The sequence below is a fragment of the Mauremys mutica genome, chromosome 3 (genome assembly GCF_020497125.1).
Source record: "Mauremys mutica isolate MM-2020 ecotype Southern chromosome 3, ASM2049712v1, whole genome shotgun sequence".
NCBI classification, from domain to species: Eukaryota; Metazoa; Chordata; order Testudines; family Geoemydidae; genus Mauremys; species Mauremys mutica.
The window spans coordinates 184,085,530-184,108,320 of record NC_059074.1 but is presented as its reverse complement, the minus strand read 5'-3'; the positions used below and the strand labels follow the sequence as shown (position 1 = coordinate 184,108,320).

At 49.4% G+C, this 22,791-nt stretch overlaps 1 protein-coding gene across 3 annotated transcripts in view; it reads right to left on the bottom strand.

The window, feature by feature from the left end:
* The window catches only part of FBXO11 (F-box protein 11), a 196,174-nt gene extending 173,627 nt beyond the window's left edge, over nucleotides 1-22,547 (bottom strand). For 2 of the 3 annotated variants that reach the window (XM_045011763.1, XM_045011764.1), the window contains exon 1: nucleotides 22,114-22,547. In XM_045011763.1, coding sequence (XP_044867698.1) covers nucleotides 22,114-22,222 — 109 coding nt within the window. In that variant the 5' untranslated portion in view covers nucleotides 22,223-22,547. Of the gene's footprint in view, nucleotides 1-21,324; nucleotides 21,626-22,113 lie in introns of those variants that run through there. The other variant, XM_045011765.1, reaches the window with a different exon arrangement.
* Nucleotides 22,548-22,791: the final 244 nt, after the last annotated feature.

Sequence of the window (22,791 nt, the reverse complement as noted above, 5' to 3'; positions counted from 1 at the left end):
TGCCACGTCCCTCGCCCCTTCCGCCTCTGGGGGAGCCCCCCCGGCCGGCGGAAAGGGTCGGGGCAAAAAGAAGGGAAAGGGCCCCGCTAGGACGACTAAGCCCTCCATGGCGGAGCCTGCCACCGTGCCGCAGCCCCGCCACCGGCCGCGGCGTCCCTCCCCGCTGTTCCCTCCACCAGCTCTGCGGGTGTCCCTCCCTCGGCCCCCCCGCCCGCCGCTACGTCATCTCCCCCGACCGCCGCCTCCGCTACCATCTACAGCGGCCGGGGCCCCTTCCCCACCTTGACCCGGAAGCACGGCGTCCGTTGCCTCCTGGTGCCCGCCTCGCCCCACGTGGAGACCTACGTGCGGGCGTTGGTGAGGGTGGTGGGGCCCACGGCCATCGTGGCGGCCTCCAAAATGTACGGCAAGGCGGTCTTCTTCCTTGCCTCGGAGGCCGCCGCCCAGGAGGCGGTAGAGAAGGGTCTAGCGGTGGGGGGCGTGTTCGTCCCCCTGGAACCGCTGGAGGACCTGGGTGTCCGAGTGGTCCTGACCTCCGTCCCTCCCTTCCTGCCCAATGTCGCCCTGTTACCCACCCTCTCTACTTTGGGGAAGCCCATCTCCGTGGTGAGCCCTCTCCCCTTGGGCTGCAAAGACCCCGCCCTCTGTCACGTCCTCTCGTTCCGCCGGCAGGTGCAGCTTCAACTGTCGCCGGCGGCGCGTGGCAGAGAGGCGCTCGAGGGGTCTTTCCTGGTCCCCTATCAGGGGGCCCAGTACCGGGTGCATTACTCCACGGGGGAGGCCCGGTGTTACCTCTGCCAGGCGACGGGGCACGTCCGGAGGGACTGCCCCTTGGCCCGGCACGGGGGAGCGCCCGGGACCCCTGAGCCCCGGCGGGGCGCCGGCCCCGTCATCGCCAGCGCCCCTGGCCGCCCGGTGCCCAGAGTCGCCCCTCCTCCTCCTCAGCCCATCACTGCTCCCGCTCGGGCCTCAGGGGTACATCTTCCAGGGCGCCCAGCCGAGCGGGAGAGCCCTGCCTCTGCTGCCTGCACTCTGGCGGGGCCTGTGGAGGAGGGTGCGGCAGGGGTACTGCCGGGCGTGGGAGAGGGCTCTCCCCAGGGGGACTCTTCCCTCTCTCCTGCTGTCGCCCCAGTGCCTCTCCGAGCCCCCGAACTGGCATCCTTGCCCCCCGACCCAACCCCTGTCGACCGGCCCAACGATGATGCCATGGAGGGCTGGACCCGGGTAGAGGGTAAGCGGGGCAAGCGGAAGGCTCGAGCTCCGCCCGTGCCACCTGAGGCGGAAGCCCCCCGTAAGACCAGAAAGGGGGCCGCAGACACGGAGCCTTCCGCCGTGCCCCAGGGGTTGACCCATCTGCCGATGATGGCTAGGGCAGACGTGGCAGCACCGGAAGGTACCACCATCCCTCCTCCGCAGTCCCTTCTTGCGGAGGCCTCCGATGAAGCCCCTCCTGTTCCCTTGCCCCCCGCAATACCCGAGGTGAGCGTCGCCTCGGGTGCGAGTGGGGAGGACCCCGGGGTGGTGGGAGGTGAGCTCCCCTCCATCTTCGCGGAGATCGAGGCCCTGGGTCTGACCCCGGTCACCCCGGGGGAGGACGACCCTCTGCCCACGGGCCTCGACTTAGCCGACCTCACCCCAGCTTCCCCTTCCCCGTGCTCCACCGACCCTCCCGCTGCGTCCGCTCCCGCCTCTGAGGGTCCCCTGGACTCCTCAGCCTGCCCGGCTGCAGACGGCACCCTGCTGCTGGCTGCCGAGCCTGCTGTGGCAACGGCCGGTGCCTCGTGGCAGGGAGATGGGCTACCGGGGGTGTCCCTCGGTGGTGTGGGGCAATCGAGTTCCTTCCCGGGTGGGGGCCCCTCTGAGGGTTCTGCATCTCTCTGCGCCGAGGCTGCTCTACCTGCCGTTGAGCCTGAGCCCGGTGTCACTGGGGACCCCCTCCCTACCCCTCCAACTCCCGTACCTGGCCACGAGGAGCCACTTACTGATGGTTCAGCTCCTGCGGCCCAGGGTCCCGTCTCTCTCCCTCCCCCCACCCCTGCTCCTGACCCCAGCCCTGCCCCCTCCACCTCCCATGATGTTATTGCCGCCCCTGGGGCTGTCTCCTTCCCTTTCCCAGAGGATGACTCCCAGGGAGCGGCCTTTGAATTTCACAGTCCCGACCCACTCGGGGCTGTACTCTTCCCTCCGCCGCCCCCCACTGAGCCAGGGCCCGCCCCTTGCTTGCCCGTCCCGGTGGGCCACGGGGCTGCGCCAGAGGTCCCACCGGTGGACCCCCGGAGGCCAGTGACCCCGCCCCCCCATACGCTGCGAGAGGAATTGCGGGAGTTCTTGGAGGACGTCCGGGGCTCCCGCAACAAGGTCGTGCTTGCTCTCCAGCGCTGGGGGGACTTCCACCGGATCCTCCTGGCCACGCGAGCCCTCATAGGGGAGGGCAAGGGGACCGGGAAGCAGAATGTCGCGGCTTACCACCGGGTGCGCGGCTTCCGTGACTCCCTGCTCGCCTTCGGGGTGGGCCACGGTTTGCTGCGCGGCCCAACGGGGGCCGTGAGCGCCCCTGCTGACGTGGATCCCCCCCAGCCTCCTCATGGCAGTCATCACCTTTGCCACACTAAACACCCGGAGCTGTAGGGTGGGTTTCCGCAGGAGCCAGGTGCTCTCCTTCCTTCGGGAGGGGGGGTACTCCATGGTTTTCCTGCAGGAGACCCACACGGATCCGGCCGCCGAAGCTAACTGGCGGCTGGAGTGGGGGGACGGGGTCTACTTCAGCCATCTCACCACCCATCAGGCTGGAGTGGCTACCCTGTTCTCCCCCGACCTACGGCCAGAGGTGCTGGGGGTCGCCGAGGCTGTGCCGGGCCGCCTGCTGCACCTCCGGGTCCGCATGGTGGGGCTTGTGGTCAACCTCATCAACATCTATGCCCCGGCATTTGCCCCGGAGCGGCTGCGGTTCTATCGGCAGGCGTCCGCCTTCCTCGGCTCCCTGGATCCTTGCGAGTGCCTGGTCCTGGGCGGGGACTTTAACACCGTCCTCGAGGAGCGGGACCGCTCGGGAACCGAGCAGAGCCCGGCCGCCGCGGACGTCCTCAGGGAGATCGTCGCCCATCACTCCCTGGTGGACGTCTGGCGCGACCACCACCCGGACGACGCCTCCACGTACACCTATGTCCGGGTGGAAGCCCATCGGTCGTGCCACTCCCGGTTGGACCGCATCTATCTGTCCCGGTTCCATCTCTCACGGGCCCAGTCCTCCAGCATCCAGCCGGCCCCTTTTTCGGACCACCACCTCGTCACCGTGACGGCCTCTCTCTGCGCGGAGAGGCCGGGGCCGGCCTATTGGCACTTCAACAAAAGCTTGCTGGAGGATGGGGGCTTCGTGGCGTCCTTCCGGGAGTTCTGGCTGGCCTGGCGAGGGCAGCGGCGCGCCTTTCCCTCGGCGCGGCGGTGGTGGGATGTGGGGAAGGTGCGCGCCCGGCTCTTCTGCCGTGACTACACCCGGGGCGCCAGCCGACGGAGGGATGCGGCGATAGGGCAGTTGGAGCGGGAGGTCTTAGAGCTGGAGAGGCGTCTGGCCGCCAGCCCCGAGGATCCATCCCTTTGCGGAGCGTGCCGGGAGAAGCGGGAGGAGCTCCGGGTCCTCGAAGACCATCGGGCCCGGGGCACCTTTGTTCGATCCCGCATCCGCCTCCTTCGGGAGATGCATCGCGGCTCCCGCTTCTTCTACGCCCTGGAGAAATGGAGGGGGGCCAAGAAGCACGTCACCTGCCTCCTGGCGGAGGACGGCTCCCCCCTCACGGATCCGGCGGAGATGTGCGAGAGGGCCCAGACCTTCTACGCGCGCCTTTTCTCCCCGGATCCGACCGATCCTGCCGCTTGCAAAGTGCTCTGGGACGGACTCCCGATGGTCAGCGCGGGCGACCGGGACCGGCTAGAGCTGCCTCTCACTCTGGCCGAGTTCTCGGAAGCCCTCCGTCGCATGCCCACCAATAAATCTCCGGGCATGGACGGGCTGACCGTGGAGTTCTACCGCGTGTTCTGGGATGTCCTCGGCCCAGACCTAGTCACCGTCTGGGCCGAGTCCTTGCGGAGCGGGGTCCTCCCTCTCTCGTGCAGGCGAGCCGTGCTCGCTTTATTGCCGAAGAGGGGGGACCTCCGCGATTTACGGAATTGGCGTCCCATCTCGCTCCTCAGCACGGACTACAAGATCGTAGCCAAGGCCATCTCGCTGTGGCTGGGGGCCGTGCTGGAGGACGTGATCCACCCAGACCAGACCTACACCGTCCCGTACCATCTTCGATAACCTGTATCTGGTCCGGGATCTCTTGGAGCTTGGGTGCAGGGATGGTCTGTCGTTCGCCCTCCTGTCCCTGGATCAGGAGAAGGCGTTTGACAGGGTGGACCACGGGTATCTCCTGGGCACTCTGCAGGCGTTAGGCTTCGGATCCCAGTTTGTGGGTTTTCTCCAGGTGCTGTACGCTTCCGCAGAGTGTCTGGTCAGGCTCAACTGGACCCTGACCGAGCCGGTCAGCTTCGGGCGGGGAGTGCGGCAGGGGTGCCCCCTCTCGGGCCAGCTGTACGCCCTGGCGATCGAGCCCTTCCTCTGTCTCCTCCGCAGGAGGTTGACGGGGTTGGTGCTTCGGGAGCCGGAGCTGCGGCTGGTCCTGTCGGCGTACGCCAACGATGTGCTCCTCGTGGTCCAGGACCCGGGCGACTTGGCGCGGGTGGAGGCCTGCCAGGCCGTGTACTCAGCGGCCTCCTCCGCCCGGGTCAACTGGGTCAAGAGCTCTGGCCTGGTGGTCGGGGACGGGTGGCAGGCGAGCTCCCTCCCACCCGCGCTTCAGGCCATCCGGTGAAGCGCGGGTCCGCTGCTCTATCTCGGCGTTTACCTTTCTGCCACGCATCCCTCTCCGCCGGAGAACTGGCAAGGTTTGCAGGGCAGGGTGGCGGAGCGGCTCCGGAAATGGACAGGACTCCTCCAGTGCCTTTCCCTCCGAGGGAGGGCACTGGTGCTCAATCAACTGGTCCTGTCCATGCTCTGGTACTGGCTCAACACCCTGGTCCCGGCCCCGGGGTTCCTGACCGACCTCCGGAAGGTGGTTCTGGAGTTCTTTTGGCCAGGACTGCACTGGGTCCCTGCAGGGGTGCTCCACCTGCCCATGGAGGAGGGAGGGCAGGGCCTGAAGTGCCTGCGCACTCAGGTCCACGTCTTCCGCCTCCAGGCACTGCAGAGGCTCCTTTATGGTGCGGGTAGTCCGGCATGGAGAGCCCTGGCGCACGCCTTCCTGCGCCGCTTCCGAGGGCTCCGATACGACCGGCAGCTCCTTTATCTCGACCCGAGGGGCCTTCCGCGAGACCTCTCCGGGCTGCCGGTCTTCTACCAGGACCTCCTCCGGACCTGGAAGCTGTTCTCTGCGACCAGGTCCGTGGTGGCCACCGAGGGGGCAGACCTCCTCGCGGAGCCCGTGCTACACAACCCTCAGCTCTGTGTGCAGGTGGTGGAGTCCCCCGCGGTGCGCCAGAGGTTGGTCCTGGCAGATGCCACCAGGGTCGGAGACCTCCTGGACTACGACCGGGGAGACTGGCTGGATCCCCTGACGCTCGCTCGGCGGATGGGGCTCTCCAGACCTTGTACTCCCCGGCGCGTACTACAGGAGGTGAAGGCCGCTTTGCCGCCCGCTGCTCGGGCTTACCTCGACCGGGTCCTGCGTGAGGGCACGCCCCGCCCACCCCCCACCCTGAGCCCTCCGGACCTCTTCATCGGGCCCCTGCCCCGTGGACCCGACCGGCCCCTCCGCCCCTTCTCTGCCAGCCGGCTGCACGATCTGCAGCCGGTCCGTTTCCAAACCGCGCCAAGGAAACAATTCTACGCGCTCATGCTCCATACCGTTCACTTCCTCACCCTCGTGTCCCGCCCCGACACCAAGTGGCGGGACCTCTTGCCACCTGTGGAGGGTGAGGAGCCCCGGTGGGCCAGCCTGTACTCCACCCTGGTCCCGAGGCCCGCCGGGGATATCAGCTGGCGGCTCCTTCACGGGGCCGTGAGCACGGGCGTGTACTTGGCGCGGTTCACCCCTGTCCCGGACACCTGCCCCTTCTGCGGCGTGAGGGAGACCCTGGCGCATGTTTACCTAGAGTGCGCCAGGTTGCAGCCCCTATACCGGCTCCTCACCGACATTCTGTTACGTTTCTGGCTGCACTTTTCCCCTCACCTCCTTATCCATGCACTCCCTATCCGTGGCCCCACAAAGTCGCGGGACCTCCTGGTCAACCTCCTCCTCGCCCTGGCTAAAAAGGCCGTCCACGCGACCAGGGAGAGGAGGTTGGCCGACGGAGACTCCTGCGACTGTGGGGCTTGTTTCCGGTCCCTCGTCCGCTCACGTCTCCGGGCGGAGTTCCTCTGGGCGGCGTCCGCTGGCTCCCTTGACGCCTTCGAGGAGCAGTGGGCGCTGTCCGGGGTTCTCTGCTCGGTGTCCCCATCAGGCTCCCTCCTTACGACCCTTTGACCTCACTCCTGTCCCTGTTCTTTTATTAGTTGTCCCCCGCACTTAGTGGGTTTCCGTGGCCCTGTGGATCCTCCCCTTAGGCTGGGGGGGGATCCGTTAGCATGGGGCGGGCTTCCGCCCGCCCCCTCTCCCGGATAACCCAATAGTACTAGTAGGGTGGTGAAGAACTGGAATGGGTTACCTAGGGAGGTAGTGGAATCTCCTTCCTTAGAGGTTTTTAAGGTCATGCTTGACAAAGCCCTGGCTGGGATGATTTAGTTGGGTTTGGTCCTGCTTTGAGCAGGGGGTTGGACTAGATGACCTCCTGAGGTCCCTTCCAACCCTGAGATTCTATGATTCTAAAGCCTTGTTTGGGGGGAATGCAGAGAGATTGATCAAGGAAGAAGTTAGGCAGCTCCCCAAACTAAGGATTCCTGGGCCACTCCACGACTAACAAGCTGACCTGGATTTTACAATCTTGTGAAGGATTGTGCCTGTCACGGACAGGGGAGGAAAGATGGACACTAGATCAAACTCTCAAGGATATGAGACATCTACTCCCACTGTCATCAGGGACCAGAACCTGGAGAAGCTTTCTGCTAAAGCATTTGGAGTCTGGCATTTTTCAGCTCACACTACATGGTGTCAAAGTGACGAAATTCAACCTAAATGAAAGGAAGAAAAAAAGAATGTAAAAAACTCCTACTGTGGGAGACGAGAGTTCCTCACTCTCAAAGAAGCGGAGCAGACCCAGTGCAGGCTGGGGCTGAACAATCACAGAAAGAGGAGAGAGCATGAAAAAGATCCAGCCCAAAGAAGAGACAAGGGGAAAAAAAGCAGGCACAGCACAGAAGAATAAACTCCATTAAAAGCTGCAGTAAGGAGCCCTACAAACAGAAAGTGAGAGGCCATCTCCACAGGGACACAGAGAGAGCATGGGACAAAAGCACAAAAAAAAAAGGGGGGGGGGGGAAGAACAAGGAGGATGGAGGTGATAATTATCCTAATATCTCCAACAATGGAGGCAGGATTCCACTCATACAGTTCCTTCCCTTCAGTTACCAGAATGCATCAGGACATGTTGTAAGAGGAACTCACTAAAAGTGAAGGATTTTCCAGAGAAGTCATTCTTGAGTTCTCCTATAAAGCATTCTAAGCCTAGTGTGAGTTGAGAGATTGTAGTGTGAGCAGAGAGGCACTAATAGGGGAAGAGGATGTCTCTGCTGAGCAGGTGGGAAGTGACTGTCTAGGGCAGGGGTGGCCAACCTGAGCCAGAGAAGGAGCCAGAATTTACCAATGTACATTGCCAAAGAGCCAGAGTAATACGTCAGCAGCCCCCCAACAGCTCCCCCACCCTGTTCACAGTGCCTCCCACCCACCAGCACCTCCCCCTCCCTCCTGATCATCTGTTTCGTGGCATGCAGGAGGCTCTGGGGGAAGGGGGGAGGAATGAGGGAATGGCAAGCTCTGGGGGAGGGGGCAGGAAGGGGTGGAGTGGGGGCAGGGCCTGTGGCAGAGCCATGGGTTGAGCAGTGAGCACCCCCTAGCACATTGGAAAGTTGGCACCTGTAGCTCCAGCCATGGAGTCAGTGCCTATGCAAGGAACCACATATTAACTTCTGAAGAGCCGCATGTGGCTCCGGAGACATAGGTTGGCCACCCCTGGTCTAGGGCTACACTGTGCTCTCTGTTCTGAGCTAGGAACAGCACAAGGAAAGTCTGAGGCAGGAATGAGGAAGGGAGGTAGCGCTCTCACCAGCTAGCCTCCCACCCACTCAGCACTGCTGCTCTTAAGATGCAGGGGGCCAGTATTACATTTTTTTAAAAAGCTGCTGCCAGCATCCCAGGAAATTGGCTGTGACCAAGTTTTTGTAAAAACTGGGCCAGTTACAACCAAAACAGGACTGTTGCCAGTATGTAGACAATATGAGACCCTGCTAACTGATCCAGAGGAAGCAGGGTCTCATGGTCAAAACATGCAGTCTGGAGTCAGGAGATCCAAGTTTTACTCCTGAGTGCCCCAAATTTCATGTACGATCTTGGGCAAATGCTGTAACTAAAGTAACTGAACAGAAGGGGATTATGAAAAGTGAAATCTTAAATTTCTGGACTGCTTGCCAATACACTTGGAGGCAATCATTTATCAAAGATGCTTCTATCACATATTGTAGATTTTTAAAATATGCTTTTTAAAGCATTTTATCTGTTAAAATTGTATTTGTTACAGTCAAAATACTGATAACCAAATAAACGCTAAAAAGAAAGGTTCACATTTAGGCTGAAATAATATTTTCCTCTGTCGAAGAGCTACTTGCAGCAGGCAAGTGACAAAATGGAATTTTGCACAGTAACTTCACACCAAGTTTTAATTCCAGTTATTTTCGAAATCATGTGGGATGGAGAGTGATGGTGGGTTGTTTAAAAATGCCATATTGTAGGGTCAGGGAGTCCAATCTTTTCAGCCTGAGGACCAAACTCTCTAATTCACAAAGGCCACAATCAATACTTTGAGACAGATTCTTAGGCACGCCAAAGGAAGGAAAAACCATCCACACCCTGTTGAGAATTCCCCCAGCAGACATGGAGTCAGTATACGCATCTTCTACCCACCCCACCCCACCGCCTCTTGTGCAAGGGACATGTCAGGATGAGAAGAGAAAATAGATGGATTTTGCTGTACTCCAGCTATCCTCAAATGGCATAAGGTCCCTAGGCAACCATTACCAGTGGGTACAAGCTAGAGCACCACCCAAACTGTTCTAACCTGGCTGCAGCAGGGAGTCCATTGCTTTACACATTTGTTTGCTGGACAGCAGTCACATATTGGAGATCAGGAAACCGAGTTCTATCCCTGGCTCTAATAAAAAAGAGTATACTGGACAGAGAAAGAATGTGCTTTGTTTATCCTATCTGAAAAGCCTATGGGTGAGTAGCTATGATTTAAGCCTACCATGGCTTAAATCTTGGAATCTATTCCTGACAGGTTTAGGCTGGATATTAGGAAAAACTTTTTCACTAGTAGGGTGGTGAAGAACTGGAATGGGTTACCTAGGGAGGTAGTGGAATCTCCTTCCTTAGAGGTTTTTAAGGTCAGGCTTGACAAAGCCCTGGCTGGGATGATTTAGTTGGGTTTGGTCCTGCTTCGAGCAGGGGGTTGGACTAGATGACCTCCTGAGGTCCCTTCCAACCCTGAGATTCTATGATTCTATGACATTGCTTGCAATGACCTTGCGTCACCTTTAATTGGAACATTTCTTTTCAGTTACGGAGAAAGTGAAAACCACAACACTGACAAATACCATTCATTTATAACCAATTCTGTATTAATCACCGTAAGAAAAGAAAAGCACAGATCATAGAGCATTTTAGATTTCTTCCAAAAGGTGTCTGAAACAAGGTGAGACAATCCAGTAAAAAGATTTAAAGGGGTCATTTATTAACACTTACTATTTTTTCTGAATCTAACCCAACTTCTATCAAACGACCAACAAAAATCCTAGAAGTATTCAAAGCATACCTTCTATATTTAGGTTTCTTTAAAAAAAAAAAAAAGTTTAAAGCTCCTGTTAAAGTGAAAACTTCTTATGCAACCTTAACTATGGAATAGACATAAGCAACTCCATAATAAGGCATGAAATGTAGAAAAGTTACATCGCCCACTGCAATATTAACTTTGGCAGCTATGGCAAGGCACCTTCTCAGTCTCCCCAGCCTCTGCTGCTTTTAGCCCTGGTGAGACAGGCTTGGGTAACGCGGTCCCCCTTAGGACACAGGGGAAGTCTGCTCCCCGTCTCTCCACCAGTCCTTTTTAAAGTATTTTTACTCCCTTTTGGGAGAGAGTACTGGCTCTCCTCCTGGTGAGGCTCGCTGTCTTGCTGCTCCAGCACTCCTGGCAGCAGGGCTCCTTCTCTCTCTGCTCTCCCCCCTCCTTCCTCCCAGGGAGGGGTTTAAAAAGGTCTCAGGCAGCCTCAAGTTGGAATCAGCTGATCCTAATTACCCTCAGGTAGCTCCCCCTCAGCTGATTCTAATTTGCTACCTTGGTAACCCTTTCTCAGCTGAACCTGATTGACCTGTAGTTGTCTCCCAGTTGATAAGGGGGAGGGCCTTTTAATCCTCTAGGACTGACTCCTACCGCTCCCTTGCAGCTGTCTGTCCTGAGTTTATCACACAGCATACATAAACTTCCTATTAAATGTTCAATATATTTTCACTGGTCATTGTATATTTTGTGATATCCATTAACATAATGGTGAACATTGGTATAGTATGACCAAGCTCACTTCACCGTAGAAAACTTGAGTGAAATTCTCAATTTGTTTTGTTTTTTGCTTTAAAAAGTGGAGGTGCTTCAAGGTAAAAAAAAAAAAATTACTTGTAGTTAATAATGTACTTCTGACAGAATTCTGCACCCATCCGGGGGTACAGAATTCATATGGCCCACATATTTTTGTGTCCCCCCCCACACACAGAAAAATGCTAAAGAAATCTGCGGGGGGGGGGGAGAGGGAGAGAGACACGCATCTCTTCCCCAGCAGCACATCTGTTCCAGAGTGCCTGGAGCAGCTTCAGAGATGCGAATCACTTCAGGGAGAGGGGGGCTCAGCATGCATGCCTGCAGGGGAGACACTGATCACCATCAGGGTGCAGGCCAACAAGCCTCTTGATACTTCGGCTCAAAGGGCGTGGAGGAGGGTAGGTCTTTTTGTTATGCAGAAGAGGCAGAAGTGTAGCAGCCTGCCTGCCTAGTAAAATGTAACTTCTTGTGAATTGAAAAAAAAAAACACAATTAAATATTAGTATCATGTTACTGAAAAAAATTGTAATTAAAGCAATTTTTTTTTTTTACAAAAACTAACCCACATTTTGTTAATGTTGCTGTCTCATTCACATAGGCAAAAATGTAGCAACCTGTCTGTAAATTAACATTGTTAATTATTCTATTGTTAGTTAACTATTCCCATTCTCAAGTCAGTTCTCCCAGGAGCATAAAAACCTGTAGAAGCTTTAAGGACCCTATATTGCCAGAGTGATGTAAAGCCTTATAAATGACAGTAAGGGAATCAGCTAGGAAGATCTATGCACCTTCTCACTTTTTTCCTGTGCCAAAGTGGTATAGTGGGGGTAGATTTTTACTTACCCATTTAAAAAAAAAAAAAGACTTTTGAGGGCAAATAAAACTTTTACCAAGCAGTCAATAAAATGTCAGGACAATCAGAAACAAGTACTTCCCAAAGTACCCAGCTAGGTCCAGGACAATGATTAGCAAAACTGTATGACTTTCACATGTGAAAGTCTGAGCAATTTAAAATGACATTCTACTTTTTTTTTCCTGTTTGGTGTTCCGTAATGTAATTTAAATGAAAATCCAGGATAATAACTTGAATGCAGGGTATCAGTTACAAAAGTATTTGTAAGTTAACTTTCATGTGTTTAGGAAATTCTGAATAGTTATTGTGACTTTTTTTCTGTATTGTAGTTTAAATAACTTACCAAAACAATTGAAACTGGTGTGATTATATTGCATTATTTTTACAAATAAAATTTGCATAATTTTGCATAATTTTTAGGCACAGAATTCCCCCAGGAGTAATAATGTTAATACTGTATTTAATTCCAATTAAGCTTAGCTATTCAAACTTCATTTAGGAGACTGACTTGGACGGGATGAGTTCTCACCATTGCTGCTGCTACTAAATGGATGGATTAAACAGCATTCCTCAAATGAGGCCACCAGGGGCTTTTCTTGCAGCCACAGCCTCCTGTGGAGGAGGATGGAAGTAGCGGCCCCTCCCCCTCTCTGTTGCTCCAGGATGCACTGCCTTGGTGTTGGGTTGCTGGGGCTGCCAGCAGGGGTTGGGCTCTGCCCCACTCTGGAGACACCTAAGGCATAACACTGGAGATCTACATTCCTTGGAAGACTACAGTAAGAATGTGCGAAGTTTGATGTTTTAATATGATGCTTAAATTGCAGACACAAAAACAATACTCACAATCACTTGCCCATGCTCAGATAACTGGACAACACTGAATTATAACAAGATTTCCAAAGAAAGTTACTGTTGAACTCAGAATAAACATGAAAAATTTGAGCAGAAGGTAAGCTTTCCTTAAACAATAAAAATAAATAAATAAAATAAAGATACTGGAAAAAGTGCCTCTTCAGCCATAACTATAGGACTACTATTCAACCAACCAGCTGTACTCACAGGGCTAGTGTGATAAGAAAAAAAAAATTAACATGGGAAGTTTCTTCTCCCAAGACTCTCACTGTTTAATCACTGATGTGTGGATATTTGGCTACATGGAGACATTTTCCATTATCTAGCTATTTAAGTAATGCATGCTTTGTCATTTAAAAAGCTGACCTGTTAGGACAGTTTGTTTCATCAACAGGTACTGAGATCTTTACTTCATAAAATTCAGATTTTACTTTAAAAAAAGCTTTAGCTAAATGTACAGTAAATGGATAAGCAATTGAAGAAATGGGAAATTGGCTGTTTTGACCATGTGTGTCATTTAAGGGCTGATCCAAATATCACTGTAATCATTGGGACTCTTTCACCTGATTTGAATGGACTTTTGATTAGGCCATAAATGCATTATTTCCATTTTCATGACAACTATCTAAGTTTTCATACTTTGCTCATCACCCTTGAAAATGAGAGCATACATATATTTACATGTTGTCTTAGTCATAGCATTTTTTTTAAATACACATAAAACTGCTGACTTTTTATACTTTATTAGTAAGCACATTCTAAAAGAAACTGATGTGAAAACAGTTTGTTTATATAGGTAAAAAGTCTTTCAAGACAACATGAAATAACCAACATTAACTAATGTATAGGATTCTAAAAATCTACTGATAAGCCTTCTCTAAGTACAAGAATTTATTAATGGAAAACACAAAGAGTTGAAACATCATTCCCATAGGATGACATTCAATGAGAAGCCTGACCAAAAAAAAAAACAACAACAAACAAACAAACAAAAAAAGACAGGTTTTATTCCAGGTACTTTAAAACATACTATGGTTCTTTTGGGCGATGAGGGGAAGTGAATTTCTAACTCAAGGACTATCCACTAAGAATGTCCTAGTTCCAGCTTCCAGCCACTCAAAGCTACAGACCAGGGGTCGGCAACCTTTGGCACGCGGCCCATCACAGTAATCCGCTGGCGGGCCGCGAGACATTTTGTTTACATTGACTGCCTGCAGACATGGCCCCCTGCAGCTCCCAGCACAACCCTGAGGCCTGCGCTGCTTCCCGCAGCTCCTGTTGGCTGGGAACGGTGAACCTCAGTCACTGGGAGCTGCGGGGGGCTGTGCCCACAGATGGTCAACGTAAAGAAAACATCTTGCAGCCCACCAGCGGATACCATGATGGGCCACGTGACAAAGGTTGCTGACCCCTGCTACAGACTATGAGTAAACCAACTCAGCAGTCATGGAAGTACATACAAAGGCAGTTTCCGAAGCAAAGACCAAACCATTTATGACTTTATAGGTCAATAAACACCTGAGTTTCTTCCAGAAGCAAGCCTGAAATTAATAGACTTCAGCAAACAGATGGAATACACTCCCTATGACTGGCACCTCTGAGGAAGTTTGCAGATGCATATTGCACTAGTTATGGCTTTTGAGCTGTTATCAAGAGTAGTCCCACATAGCATTCAGTGCCCATATCCAATCTGGAGACAATTAAAACATGGGAAACTGTGGAGTGGTCCACATCTTAGAGAAAAGATCATAAGTGCACAAATAGAGCATTTAGGGTGAGAAGCTTCTTCACCACCACGATCTGAAAATCCAGGGCAATCCCAAATTGTGAACTATCTGATCAACACACAGAAGAGAAAACACCCCTAGCAACCCCTTCCAGATGCTTTTCTCCACAAACCAGAATCACTCCCATTTTGTCTGGATAGAGCTTCTGTCAGGTAATAAAGGTAATAATTGGAGATATACCAATCTCCTAGAACTGGAAGGGACCTTGAAAGCTCATCGAGTCCAGCCCCCTGCCTTCACTAGCAGGACCAATTTTTGCCCCAGATCCCTAATCAGGATGTTCAGGATGTTCTGTTCTAGAACTTATCTCAACTAGACACTGGCTAGTGGGAGAATATGACGTCTGAGTCAGATGCAGAGCCACACATCACCCATATAATGAATGCTACATAACTTAGATTGTCCAACTATATCCGTTTGCTACCACATATACATGTTATAAAGGGGTGATAGAATAGAATTCGCAAAAGAGAGCCCTTGGGTCAAATTAGTCATTACTTAATGTTACAATGTGGGATCATCCCATGGGGAACAGACACTGAAATGTGACCCTGCCTATGCTAAACCCGGTCACCAAGCAAGTCAACAAAGCCTCATAGTCAATGGTATCAAAGATTACTGATAAGTGTAAAACAAAAACAATGGACCTCACTTGCACAGTCTCCATACAGTATTTAGTTAAAAGCTGATTTCCCTCACCTATCAGCTTGAAGACTTCAAATGAGGCCAAAGTTTCCTCCCCACAATCTTCTCAATAAACCTGTCCAGAAAGAGAAAGGTCAGAGATGGGGCGTTGGTTGTAAAGAACACCAATGTCAAGAGACGGTTTCTTGAGCAAAAAAGTCTAGTCACTACACAAGAGAAGCTGGCACCTGGCTCTCTAGGACAGAGGTGCTAATAATCTCAAACAACAGTGAACCCAATTCCTCACTCTACCTAGATTTTAATCAGCCATGAAACAGAGAAGTCCAGTTTATGAATTATAGGCAAAACCTAATTTTTTTTTGTTTTGTTTCTTTTAAAAGAGTATAGGCAGTACATTTAGCATTACAGGTATCCAAACTTGCCAAAACTCACAGAAGACAAATTGTCTTCTCCAGGTTCCACACTTAGAAGCAGCTCAAAATCAGCAAGATTTGCCCACCTGAAAATAAATTCCATGGTTTGGGTCTTCACCAACAGTAAAAGTGAAAGGAGAAAGATGTTCCTTTCCATTATCCACTAGCACTATCATCATAAAAATTAGCTTTTGCTACTTTGGGTACAACTGCCACATTTCATCTGGTGCAGGGCATGCACGAAGCACAGTGACACATGAGGATTACATATTAAGAAGAAATTGAAGAGCCATTGTTTGAATGGCCAAGGACAAAATACAATCATGATAACCAACAGAAAGGAACATATGCTGAATATAGTCTTCCACAGAGAGCACTGAAATGCACATAGGCCCATTAATTCTGTAGACAAGCCAATTAAATGCATTCTCCACCCCAATGGTAGTAAAAGTGGCCACAAACTTCAAACTGCAAGTGAATGAATGATGACAAAAGTGTAATCCTCATCCCTACCCCGCATATGCACCCCAAGCTGAGAACCAGAAAACGTGCACTTTAGAGAGCAGAGTACACCCTTCCCTGCAAATGAAACCAGCCACTTGGAATACTCATACAATAGACATGATGACCATGAAATCACTCTTCTTTTCTTGCCCTAGATGTTGAAGTCACCCAAGACATCAAGCTCTGCTGACTCCAATATCAGAGGTGAGACCTCAGTCAATCTGGGCAGGAAATTTGAAATGGTAGTTTGTATACTCCACCTACTCAAAATGTATTTCCATCCTGGGACTCTCACACAGTAGACATACAAAAGTGAGTCAGTTTTTGGAGCAAGGCACCTCTTGTGCAAGGAGCAAATACTGCCTCCCCTCTCATCTATATTTCTGCTGATAAAGCAGATGCATGGATCAGACAAATGAAGTTGGGAGCCTCTTTGATAACAATTATGGATAATAAAAGCCTTATTAACTATCAACTTTGCAGTCAGTAATATGAATCAAAGCATAGATCATATGAGCTAATACCTCATAAGGCAACAGTTGGACTTGATGGATAATAAATCTACGCCTGGAAAAGTGTGTCTTCCATCCTAGTCTCCCCATTAGGAATATAAAAGGTTAAACGGTAAGCATTAGGCTTACCATTAACCGATGTTAACCATCCGGAGGGACCCCAGCCCAGCAGCACCATGCTACAGAAAGAAGTAAGATTTAGTAACAACTGGTTCCTATATGGCAAGTTTAAAATACTTATATTCAGACTGCACACTTAATGTTTGTTAGCTTGCTCTAATAAAACAAAATTTTAAAAGTCTCCTTTTAAAAAATTTTTGTAAAAAAATGCTACATTTTAAAACTATGGAAAGCAATGTTTCAGAGGTTATTTAACTTATTGTTTTCTCTGATATTCATAGGAGACTAATTTCACTGATCAGTAAATAACTAAAACAAAGATGTCTGAGCTATGTACCGATCATCTATGCAAGTAATAAACTCACCAGGCACATTTACACCACTACGTACACCACTCACACTACCAATGGAGATTTTAAGCTAAAAACTAGCCAAAGTATAATAATTATGAGACAAGTGTAACAAACAATGTCAAAAGATTAAGTAATGGCAATATCAAACAGGTAATAAACATTACTTTTTCTTGATCGCTTTTACTCTACAATACCTATTCCAAAACAAAATATTTTTCCTATTTACATGTATATCTTATTCTTTGCCCTTACTGTGGATGTGTAGTCTACATACATCATATGTTACTGAATTATTTTTCCTACATCAAATATATTTGGCTTTGTTTCTTATTAAAAAAAGTAAAATAAAAAGCAATCACATAACAAAATTTAGCAATGTTACAGAAATGTATTTGCTTGTCTCTGTATATATAACATAGATTCATAGACTCTAGGACTGGAAGGGACCTCGAGAGGTCATCGAGTCCAGTCCCCTGCCCTCATGGCAGGACTAAATACTGTCTAGACCATCCCTGATAGACATTTATCTAACCTACTCTTAAATATCTCCAAAGATGGAGATTCCACAACCTCCCTAGGCAATTTATTCCAATGTTTAACCACCCTGACAGTTAGGAACTTTTTCCTAATGTCCAACCTAAACCTCCCTTGCTGCAGTTTAAGCCCATTGCTTCTTGTTCTATCCTTAGAGGCTAAGATGAGCAAGTTTTCTCCCACCTCCTTATGACACCCTTTTAGATACATAGATTTCTCTCTTTTAATATATAAAAAAGGAAATTTAAGCAACTATGAAAAATAAAAGCTTTTGTAAACCAGAACCAAAATAAGTAAGGTTTGGGATTACACACACACACACAAAATAAAAATAAAACCACGCGCACACACAAAATGAGGGAGACTGGGAACCCTGTGTGTTGGCATGAGACCCAACTATTCTCAAATCATGGAAAATGTCTTTGTGGCCACTAGATGAGGGATATGTCTTGATATGGACAATGGACAATCTTGCCTTTGATTTTTCAACAACAGCATGACAGTATTTTTACTAACTTAGGCATCAAACCCTGCATCCCACAACTCACAACACAGAATTTGGGCCCAAAGCAGTACTGCAGAACCGAGTGTATAACTTTCACTTATTTTATTTAAGATACTTTTTCAAAATTTCCCTTTAGAGGAATAAGGAATACAGATCCCTGTATAAACATATCACCTTTTCTTAGCCAGATGTGATTTTTAAGGAACAAGAAAACACAACATTAAATTTCTTTCTACCTCTAGTATTTCTCTCTGATTTCTTGCCATCTCGGAGCTGATATATACACAAACTGAAACTGATTCAGTTATTTTGGTGCAAGTTTGTGTGTGGACACTCTTATTTCACAATAAAAGTGACTGAACTGACTTTAGCCACTTTTATTCCAAAATAAGAGTGTTCACACAAACACACCAAAATAAAATCAATTTTAACAAACACCTTTTGTTATGCCAATGTTATTGGCTCTACACCATTTAACTTTTTTTATTATTATCAGTTAACTGGAAGAAAACATGAAATCACTGGTAAAGACACAGGTAGAATCAAAAATCAAACAAACTTGCAAGGTATACTTTCAGTTTACAATATAGGATCCTCAATTCCATTAAGAACTTGGTTCTGGACATAACCCCTGGGCTTCAATGGGATTACACCCAGTAGCATATGCAGGACTAGGACACAAAGAATGAATGAATATATATATATATATATATATATATATATATATATATATATATATATATAAACAGCTGCTTTTTGCAAACAAGGGGAAAAAACACGTATCTTCTGTGTCATTTCTCATGCTAACAGTTTTAAGCTATGTACTGAGCAAGAATTTTTAGATATGGTCTAACCTTGTTTTCTTCCACAAATTCTAGCAATTATTTCTATTAGTGAACAATGGTACTACACAGGAAATGTGGGAATATTTAAGCATGGAACAAAAAGTCCATCTAGTCCAGTATCCTGTCTCTGAAAGAAGTCTGTCCCACATGTTTCAGAGGAAGATGAAAGGACTCAACTACACCATAGCCTTAACCACATCACAGCTATATGACACAGTTATATATGCTGGAGCAGGTTTATTTTATTTTATTTGCATTTGCTTATGATTATGTCCTTTTCACATTGCAAACAAAAGAACCCACTGGTTACCAGCTTCTGTGATCTAATAGTTTATAATGTGGAGATATCATGACGATACTACACTGCAAATATGAAATACCAGAATACAAATGCCCATGACTGGGTTGTGTCAAGTCACACAGCGAAGCATTGGCAAACCCCTTGTAGTTCAAACCCCTATAATGTACCATGGGCGAAAGATTTCTTTTTAATTCCACCTAGTAATCCATTCATTTCCTGTAGCAGGAGGTATAACCTTTAGTTATTACTCAAGTTTGTTTAAATGTTGTTGCTGTTGTGGCTGTAAAGCATCAATATATAAAAGGTCTGATCTCTATATAAACAACACCATTTGTCTCAAGCAATAAGAAGTTGTACAGATAAACAGTACAATGCATTAAAAACTTTATTTTTTATGTACATAATATAGAACCAAGGGGACTTTTAGGTAAGGCATAAGACAAATAAATACCATTCATTATTTTATACATTATCACATTTGCTCCTCTTCTTTCTAAACTAGATCCCAGTATTATATATCTTTCTTTTCAGATGAAAGCCTTTTACTAATAATTTTACATCGCTCACTTCTCTATTACTTTTATTCAGATGATGACCAAAACTGAAGGTAGTAATAAAAATGAAAATACACCACTGATTTATTTAATGACATTTCTCTAATCCCTTAATATATTGTAATATTTTATTTACTTTATTGACTATCCTCAATACTGTCCAGTCCAACTCCCTTGAAAGCCATTGGAAAAGCTCCTGTTAACATCCATGAACATTGGTTCAGGCTCTTACACCTCTACGAAAAAAACAAGCATGGCAGAGATGCTCTAAATGTTAGTATAAAACTGACATAACATCCAACAATTTATAATCAGATTGGGATCAAGCCAAACTTACAAAGTGGAAGAGGGGAAAAAAAGTTCAACAAACAGTGAAACTTGATGTTGTTCTACACCGCTACCTCGATATAACGCCACCCAATATAACACGAATTTGGATATAAAGCAGTGTAAAGCAGGGGGGCGGGGATGCGCACTCAAGTGGATCAAAGCAAGTTCAATATAACATGGTTTCACCTATAATGCGGTAAGATTTTTTGGCTCCCAAGGACAGCGTTATATCGAGGTAGAGGTGTATTTCCTTCATCATCAGTAGGTGGTAAACAACATTAAATAAGTAGTCCAAGAATTTCAGGGTACACAGACCTCCTCAAATATGTAACCTGACTAATTAATTTACAGCCTGGCATTCTAACTGAAAAAGTTTCTGCTCATATAATTAACAAATTAGTATGGTTTGAGATGATTAGCAGAACCCTAAGGTTGAACAGTCATACCCATTTACCTATAACTATGTAATTTTTCTCTTTTACAAAATTATTTTGTTTTTAAAAACAATCAACCCAGGAGAATTAAAAAAAAACTTACATTATGCATAACATAGGAGATGAAAGTGTCACACAAAAGGAGGAAATAAAAATGTTTTAAATATCAGTTTATAAGAAAAGTCATTTCAATTATATAATTACTGAAGATTTGTAAAGGTTTACACAAACTCCATAATTGGGCATAAGACATCACATCCTCTAGTTATATACACAACGATCTGGTCTGAGTAACATTCCTAGCTCTGACCAATGTGTGTGGTGGTGGTGGAGACATAGAGAAGGAGGAAGGAAAAGAATAGAAGGGAGAACTAGAGAATTTAAAATATTTCATCTTAAATTCTTTACTTCATTTTTATACAGTTTAGTGTTTTTATGCAATCAAAACATAATGTATCTCTGTTGTGAATACATCTTGCTTCTAATGCAACATCCCAGATACTCAGAAACAAAAGACATTCAGCTCACAATGAAACCTTTTTTTTATTTTAAAAAGACATTTGTACATCTAAAACAGCATCACAGATCAGTTCCCTTTATCAGGCGAGAGGTGTGACAGCCAATGCATAAAAAAATTAAAATCCAATCCACCAGAGAAGACGTGCAAAATGTCTCCTTCAATCCCACCACCATCTCGCCTTTAAAATATACCCCCTGAAAATACTGTACACACACAAACCAGCTAATTAATATGGCAACAGTTACAGAGCTAAGTGATCAAGGAACCATTCTCCCTCCAAAAAAAAAAACCAAAAACAAAAACCTGGACTCCAGCGTTTCTGCTACCGTCTCCATTAGAGGCGGAATCCCATCTCGGTGAATTCTCAGCCCTTTTAGACAATGGTGCTGCCCTGATTAGGTTCAAATTGTCAACATTTTTGCACTAGGCCCTGGACTGACATACACACACAAAATAACCAGGGTTCAGATGCATTTGGTCAGCACCTACCGTTTCCCACCCCGGATCCTGACACTAGCTTTTCTCAGGAGGAACAAACGTGGTGAGGGGATATCGGGTGAAGGGAGAGAAGAGTTGCGAGGTGGAGGTAAATAAATGGCCGATGTGTTACACTGAAATGCTTCGCTGTAATGGGTCCCCCTCCCCCTTCGGGGCTGTGTAACCAAAGCACTGAATCCAAACTGCGCAGCAAACATTGTGCGGCTCAGGAGACTGGGAAGAGGCAGAGAGAGAGGAGCCGCAGCGGCTGCCGCCGTCTCCCTGAGACACCATTTAAACGATAGGGGTGGAGAAGAGGAGACGGTGTCAACACAAGTTACTCGGTTACTCCAGCAGCCTGGTTACTATCTCTTCATGTCCCCAGGCACAGCGGATCCCCCTCGGCCCAGGGGGCTAGTCCCTCACTCTGCATCACGGGGGTCGCTGTGCCCTCCTTCTCCCAGCTCTAGCAGATCGCCCATAGACCTCAATGAGAGGCTCCCCCGGGGAGAAAGGGGAGCAGCTGCGGCCCCCGCATGGGGGGGGGGGACGAGACCCTCCCCGGAACTGGGGGAAGAGCCGAGCCGAGTCCCCCGCCGCTCGGCTGTAGGGCCCAGCAGCCCTAGCCGGGACAGAGCCCAAGCCAAACAAAGCGCGGCCTGAGCAGGAGCCAAGGGTGAAGCAGCCTGGGCTTTTCCTGGCGGTGCATGGCCGGGCAACGCGGGGAGGGAGGCCGCATCACCCCGGCCTCCCCCTTCCCCTCGGGCAGGGCCCCTCCGCGCCGCAGCCAGGCTCGCTTACCCCGTTCCCCGGCGGCGGCTGCGTTGTTTCTCTCCTGCTGCTGCTGCAGCACCGGGCGCGGCCTGGACACTCGCCTGGGTCTCCTGTTGGCGGCTCGGACCGAGTTCATTTGCTGGCTCGTGTGGGTGGCGGGAGGGGAGGGGGGGGTTGATCCTCCGACAAACGGTGCCTCTTCGGGGGGGGGGGATAGGGGAGCCCCGAGGGTGGCCGCTTCACGGCGGCGGCGGGGAGGGTGTCTCCAGTTGCGGGTCCCGCCGCTGCTGCCGTCTCCTCCCCGGCTCGCTATGGAGGAACAGGGGCCGCCTGGGTCTCCCGGGCGCTCGCTATGGGGGATGTTCGCTCCACTTCCCCCCTCCCCAGCCCCCCCCAAAAACCCTCTCTTAAAGGAGCCCCGCAATCCTCAAGACTGTAGCTGCTCCGTGGCAGGAGGAGCCATTGACACTGCCTGAGACACTCAGTGAGAGGCAGCCACTCGCGGCCGCTCTCCGCCAATCAGCACCTCCCACACAGAGAGGATGCAGTCTCGCAGCCAATCACTTAGCAGCTTTCATCATAGCCAAAGTGGGGAGGGGGTTCTGGGGTGAGCGGGGTGGGGTGGCTGGAGGCAGAAGCAGGATATAAACCAAGGATTTGGGACACACGCCCCATAGGGAAGATACGAGGGGTTGTGGGGGGTAG